Genomic DNA, 7,440 nt, shown 5'->3' with positions numbered 1-7,440 from the left:
CTTTTTTTTTTTTGGAATTGTGGAATTTTTCACATTCCAATTAGTTTTCTGGATGAGATCTCTTGTTAGGTTATCGTCTTAATTGCTGGTCATCGCAGCAGATGGTTCAACATCACTCACCTGCAGGCTTTGTTTCTTGGTGGTGATCCTTAGACACCGGCCCCTTCACCATCCAACCCTAGCTGCAGTGGTTCTGTGATTAGCTGGTTCAACAATTTCAAGTTCGAAGGTTTATCATTCTGTTTCAACAGTTAGGTTTATGTTTGTCGACTATATTCCATAGCTATCAGCATTCAACTTCTAATTTATTATTTTATGGTATCAATTATTAAGTTTCTAGTGTGCTTTTTTATCGTTCTTTACTTTGTTGAATCTAGGGGGGTTCATAGTCTGATTTTTTCGGTTTTTAGGTTAAATCGAAGCCAAACCGTTACTAACGGTTTTTGTCAAGCAAAAACCGAAGCCGAACCGTCGAAAATTTAAAACCGAACCAAACCAAACCGTTACTAACGGTTTGGCTCCGGTTTGGTTTCACGGCTTTTTAAGCACATTTTAATCGAGTCTATTAAACTAATTTAATAAAAAAACTGCACTATTAAAAGTATTACAATAGTTTAAATTCTACCAAATATTGTTAAATTTACTGCAATTTTAAAGTTGCCAAAACATCAAAAATTTTGCCTAATATTGTTAAAAAATTGCAATATTAAAGTTGTCACGACAAAAAAAAACTGCCTAACATTTTTAAAAAAACTATAATAATTATATATTATGGGTTTTAAAGTTTATTATTTGTATATAAAAATTAATATATAATACAACAAAATACAATTACAGATAAAAAAAAATTAATTAATATATATACAAATCCTACGGTTCGGTCCGGTTTTTATACGGTTTGAAATCTTAAACACCGTAAGCCAAACCGTTCAATACGGTTTGAAAAGTTTGAAACCACAAGCCAAACCATAAAGAACAATACAAACCATAATACCAAACCCACTACTAGAAAACATGGTGTTTTCCTACGGAAAATAGCTACGGAAAATTTCCGTAGCTAATTAGCTACAGAATTGCTACGGATCAGCTACATAATGGGATGCCCTAGTTTGGTAACGGAATAGCTTCGGAATAGCTACGGAAGCGGGTCCGTAGCTATTCCGTAGCTAATTAGCTACGTAATAGCTACGGAATACCTACAGATGCGAATCCGTAGGTATTCCGTAGCTAATTAGCTACGGAATAGCTACGGAATAGCTACATATGCAAATTCGTAGCTATTCCGTAGCTAATTAGCTACGAAATGGCTACGGAATACCTACGGATACTAATTACCTACAGATTAGCTAAGTAGCTACGGATTAGCTACGAATTTTTCTTATTTTCATTTTTTCGGGCACTAAACGTCGTTTTTTTCGCTTCGTTTTTTTCACACCTCTACTATACATAATTATCTTTATTTTCACCAACATGTAGCTATTAATATCGTTCACAAAGTTGTGTGCCCTTTGGGATCAAGTACTTGTTTCACAGTTTAACATTGTAATGCATATACTTTTCATCAACTTGTGATGAATTATGTTTTTATATGTATATTTATACACATGAATGAGTTATGGTATATGTGTACGTGTATATGTGTATGTATATATACGTGTTTGTGAGATGTATGTGAACGTATTCATACGTATTATAGTGTTAAACCATTAAACGAACAATGGATCATGTATGTGCACGCGACTTTATCAATGATATTAATAGCTATAAGTTGGTGAAAATATAGATAATCGTATATAATAGAGGTGTGACAAAAACGAAGCGAAAAAAACGACGTTTGGTGCCCGAAAAATCGAAAATAAGAAAAATCCGTAGCTAATCCGTAGCTAATTAGCTACGGATTAGCTACGGATTTTTCTTATTTTCGATTTTTCGGGCACCAATTGTCGTTTTTTTCGCTCCGTTTTTTTCACACCTCTACTGTACATGGCTATCTATATTTTGACCAACTTGTAGCTATTAATATCGTTCATAAAGTCGTGTGCCCCTTCGGGATCAAGTACTCGTTTCATTGTTTAGCATTGTAATGTTTATACTTTTCACCAACTTGTGATGGATTATGTTTGTATATGTATATTTATATACATGAATGAGTTGTGGTATATGTGTACATGTATATGTGTATGTATATGTGTTTGTGAGATGTATGTGTACATATTCATAAACATTATAGTGTTAAACCATTAAACGAACAATGGATCATGTATGTGCACGTGACTTTATCAATGATGTTAATAGCTATAAGTTTGTGAAAATATAGATAATCGTATATAATAGAGGTGTGAAAAAAACGGAGCGAAAAAAACGACGTTTGGTGCCCGAAAAATCGAAAATAAGAAAAATCCGTAGCTAATCCGTAGCTAATTAGCTACGGATTAGCTACGGATTTTTCTTATTTTCGATTTTTCGGGCACCAAACGTCGTTTTTTTCGCTCCGTTTTTTTCACACCTCTATTATATATGATTATCTATATTTTCACCAACTTATAGCTATTAATATCATTCATAAAACCATGTGCCCATACGGGATCCATTACTTGTTTTTTGGTTTAACACTATAATCCATTGCTCATTGTTTAACATTGTAATGCTTACATATACATATACACATATACATATACATAAGCACACACATACATACTTATACAAATATACATATTTCCCATAATTATCATATTTTTTCATTATTTAATTTATACATTAAATGTATATTATTTTCATTGTTTGTTTGTGTGTTAACCACATTTTTAATTTTTTTTTAATATTATTATTATTATTGAAAAAAAATAATGAAAAAAATAATAATAATAGTGAAAAAAAAGTTTTAAGACTTGAATATTGAAAAGAAAATAATAATAATAATAATAATAAGCACACACATACATACGATATATAAAAAAAAAGTTTTAAGACTTGATTATTAATAATAATAATAATAATAATAACAATAATCGAAAAAAGAAAGTGCATAAAATTAATAGGAGACAAACTCAGCAAGGATGTGGTATGCCCTGCCAGATGGTAATTGTGTTGATTAGTTACGTAGGAGACTCGAGTTCGATTCTTACCCCACCCGTTTTTTTCTTTATTTTTCCAGAAATAATTAAAAGTAATTGGAGTCTAAACATTTATGGAAGTGGCATACCCGGCCGGTTGGTAAGACCATTGGTTTGAGACTTGTGAGACTGGAGTTCGATTCCTGCTGCAACATAATTTTTTTTTTTTTTTTTTTTTTGCTGCTGCCGTCTATAACTTTTCTCCCATTTTTCTCCCCTTTTCCTGTCTTCCTTTTCCCCCCTTTTCTGTTTCTTCCCCATTCTCGCATCTCCTTACAAATCTCCTTACAAGAACCAAAAAAAAAAAACCATTTTTTTTTTCTGCTGGCTGACGTCTATAATTGATATTCCCCTTTTCTCCCCCTTTTTCTAGTCTTCCTTTTCCCCCCTTTTCTGTCTATCTTCCCCATTCTCGCATCTCCTTACAAGAACAAAAAAAAAAAAAACCACGCTACAACATCGCAACTCCCTCTCTCTCTCTCTCTGGTGGTCGACGCCCCTTCCTCCTGCACTTTTCCCGTCACCGCCGGTGCTTCTTCCTGCTGCGTTTTCCCGTCACCGAGCCAAAGGTAAACAGTAGTTTTTTTTTCTTTTTTGTTTCTTTTTAAAAATTACTTTGTTTTAGGTGTAATTTTGTTGAATGTGAGCTATCAAGGTTGATTTTTTTTGTTGAATATGAGGTTTTAGGTTGATTTTTTTGTTGAATGTGATGTTTTAGGTTGATTTTGGTGTTTAAGATTTGTTAAAATTACTTTCCCCTGCACTTTGTTGAATGTGTGGTTATAGATTTGTTAAATATGAAATATAGGTTGGATTTGAGGTTTTAGATTTGTTAAATATGATATATATGTTATATGAAAAATGTTAAGTTAATTTGTTAAATTTGTTAAAAATGTTAGTTAAATGTTTATATATGGAATTTTAGTTAATTTAAAATGCATATTATGATATTGATCATTTGTTGAAATGTTATGTATCGTTAGTCATACATATTAGATTAAATGGGATGTTACATTATTATATTGAAATGTTATGATTCTAATTAACATTTTTAAATGGAAATGTAGTTTTAGATCAAAATGTTGTCTAATAGAGAATGGATGTACACGAAGAGACTTGATAGTCGTCGTTTGTTTAATCCGCAATGGCCACATTATGTCAATTTGTTTTTGGATTTTGCTTACACGAACGCAACAAACATCCAACGTATTATTAGGGAAGGGGTGGAAGTTTTTGAAATTAGATGTCCGTGTGTGAAATGCAAAAATATTTATTACCACCCGAGAGAATCAGTTTTTAACCATCTTATTGCCCGAGGATTCATGAATGGTTATTCACTATGGTATTTACATGGCGAAAAATATCCAACACTAGAGATTGGTCAATGTTCAAACCCTGAAACGGGTCAACACATTGATAACGATTTTGGTGATTATCGTAGATACGAGGAGATGGTCATCGAAAGCATGCATCAACCCGAGGCTTCTTATTATCAACAAACACCACACAACCCAAATCTTGATGCCCAAAATTTTTATAAAATTTTGAAACAAGCGAGTGAACCTTTATGGGATGGGTGTACAAAAACTTCCACACTCGTCGCGACCACTAGATTATTGGACTGGAAATCACAATCTAATGTTTCAGACACGTCATTTGATAAACTACTTTCGATTGTTAAAGACATTCTACCATCTGGCGAGAAGCTTCCTAACAGCTTCTACGAGACCAAGAAAATGTTGAAGCCACTAAAATTGCCTTCAGAACGGATTCATGTGTGTATAAACCATTGCATGCTATTTAGGGGCCAATTTGCTGATCTGGATCAGTGTGTAGTATGTGGTGAAAATAGATACAAAGACAGAGGGAGGAAAGTTCCTCATTTGGTCTTGACTTACATGCCGATTGGACCGAGACTTCAAAGGCTCTTTTATTCAAGGAAGACGGCCAAACATTTAACTTGGCATGCAGATCATTCAATAGATCCAGAAAAGATGATACATCCCAGTGAAGGATAGATACAGAGATAGGATGAAAGGTATCAGGAAACAATCTGCCGACATGGCACGAAATGATGGGAAACCCCTCCCCCCAAAGTTTTGTAGCTACTATGATGGGATGCATAACTACCGCCCCGAACGCGTACCGGAGACTGTGTGGCAACGTTTGTGTGATGTAACGGATATGATACATTATTATTTTTTTGTTAAATTTTTTATTTCTTATTATATTATTGTATATATATATATATATATATATATATATATATATATATATATATATATATATATATATATATATATATATATATATATATTTTCTTTTCACAGCATTGGTCCACAGAGAAGTGGCAAAAGAATTCAAAAATCGCTCAGCAGAACCGCAACACCGCAGATTCTAGTGGGTCAACAGCAAGACACACTGCGGGTAGTATATGATTTGACCAGTACCGTAGGAAATTAGTAAGTATCACAATAATAAATTTTATTATTCTTATTTTGTTATAACACTAACTACATTAACTGTACGTTGACTTTTATGTAGGAAAAATTGATGGGTAAACCACCCACACAATATGATGTTTTCGTGCAGACGCATGGCACCGCCGAGTCAAAGAAAAAATATTTTGAGGGAAATCATGAAAATATTGAATATTGCTCGCAGACGGCCAAAGAAGCACTAGTAACTTATCTTTATCATTTATGTATATTGATTGTCTCATTTTTGTATATGACAATCATGTTTTTTGTAATTTGTAGGAGGGGTATCTGCATGGGTTGGTCAACAAATTTGGTGAAGATCCTTCAAATCGTAAGGATGATGTAGATGTATGGGAGGAAAGCCAACTTAGAAGAAAAGGAAAGAAGAAGGGTGCTATCTATGGGATAGGAGCATCGGATATACATTTTTTGGTTTTAGGGACTCCATCTTCCCAATCCACCCAGTCCACCCAGTCGGATAGCACACAACAAGAGGTATGTTGATAATACTAATTAAATTGATAATAAACAAAAATATGTTGCTAATATGGTTAAAAGCTAGGTAGTTTGGTGAGAATATTGATTAAATTGATAATAAACAAAAGTATGTTGCTATTATGGTTAAAGGTTATGTAGTTTGTTGATAATATTGATTAAATTGATAAAAATAAATATATGTTGCTATTATGGTTTAAAAGTTAAGTGTATTGCTATAATTATAAACTAAAATGCATTGTTACAATAAACTAAAATAAATTGCTATTATTGTTTAAGTATTGAATTGTGTCACCATTTTTTAGGTTGATAGGTTGCGTGCACAAGTTTCTGTCATGGAACAACAACAACAACAAATGAAAGAACAAATGGAGATGGTTATGAGGATGATAAATATGTCTGGAAATCAACCCCATGGTCCCCCCGATAATCCACCCGAGGACAATTGATAAGTATTTTGGAACAATTGAATTTGTAAACACTTGTATTGTTTGCTTGTTTTGTTATGCCTAATTTGTATGGTACTTGAGACATTTGTATGGTATTTAAGACAATGGAATTGAATGTGTCAAAGTTGGTATTAGGGACATTTTTTGGTGTATTTTGGACAAATTGAATTGATATGGTATTTGACAAAAAATGGAAATTTTTAAATTTTTAAAATTTATTTTTTTTGATAAAATGAAATTAGCTACGGACTAGCTACGGAAATCCGTCGCTAAATAGGTCCGTAGGTATTCCGTAGGAAGAAAGTCAATTTTAGTCAAACTTGAGTTCTGTCGTTAATCCGTAGGAAATCCGTAGCTAAACAGTTCCGTAGCTATTCTGTAGGAAAACACTTGCGTAGGTAATCCGTAGGAAATCCGTAGCCATGCTATTCCGTAGGAACATACACCCGTTGACAATCCGTAGGTATTCCGTAGCAATTATCGGCCGTAGCTATTCTGTAGGTATTATACCTACGGAAATATCCGTAGGTATTCAGTAGCTAGTCCGTAGCAATTCCGTAGGTAAAAATTTCCCACGGGCATTTATGCTACAGGACATTTTCCGTAGCAAATCCGTAGGTATCGCCTTATACCTACCGAATAGCTACGGATTGTGCCGTAGCTATTACCCTAGTTTTCTAGTAGTGACCGATGACCAGTTTGACCGGTTTCATGATTTCAAACCGAACCGCAAACACCACTAGATGAATCAATATACTAGGTGTAAGACTCATGTATTACATGAGTTTATTTAAAAAAATTAAATACAAAATTCTAAACATTTGAGAAGTTTGAATTTATACGAAAAGTGAGAAAATAATGAATTATAAAAACTAAAGTGTTTTTTTTTCTCTTTTAAATTTA

The 7,440-nt window shown here is 33.2% G+C and overlaps 1 protein-coding gene across 3 annotated transcripts; it reads left to right on the top strand.

Moving 5' to 3' along the window:
- The first annotated feature begins 3,126 nt into the window (after nt 1-3,126).
- On the top strand, nt 3,127-6,677 carry LOC111909133 (uncharacterized). 3 transcript variants are annotated; one of them, XR_008224827.1, is made up of 6 exons: nt 3,127-3,682; nt 4,181-5,288; nt 5,444-5,575; nt 5,658-5,795; nt 5,873-6,088; nt 6,394-6,677. XR_008224827.1 is itself a non-coding variant. In XM_052764718.1 (6 exons), the coding sequence occupies exons 4-6, from the start codon at nt 5,667-5,669 to the stop codon at nt 6,535-6,537; spliced, it is 489 nt and encodes a 162-aa protein (XP_052620678.1). In that variant the 5' UTR covers nt 3,198-3,682; nt 4,181-5,288; nt 5,444-5,575; nt 5,658-5,666; the 3' UTR covers nt 6,538-6,677. The 3 variants fall into 3 exon arrangements, 2 of the variants coding, with proteins under 2 accessions (XP_052620678.1, XP_052620680.1); XM_052764718.1 differs by having other exon boundaries at nt 3,198-3,682; XM_052764720.1 differs by lacking the exon at nt 4,181-5,288 and having other exon boundaries at nt 3,198-3,682.
- The last annotated feature ends 763 nt before the right edge of the window (nt 6,678-7,440 follow it).

Source organism: Lactuca sativa, chromosome 6, assembly GCF_002870075.4.
Source record: "Lactuca sativa cultivar Salinas chromosome 6, Lsat_Salinas_v11, whole genome shotgun sequence".
Taxonomy (NCBI): Eukaryota; Viridiplantae; Streptophyta; class Magnoliopsida; order Asterales; family Asteraceae; genus Lactuca; species Lactuca sativa.
Note: the sequence above shows the minus strand (reverse complement) of the source record. Positions and strands in the feature narration are given on the sequence as shown.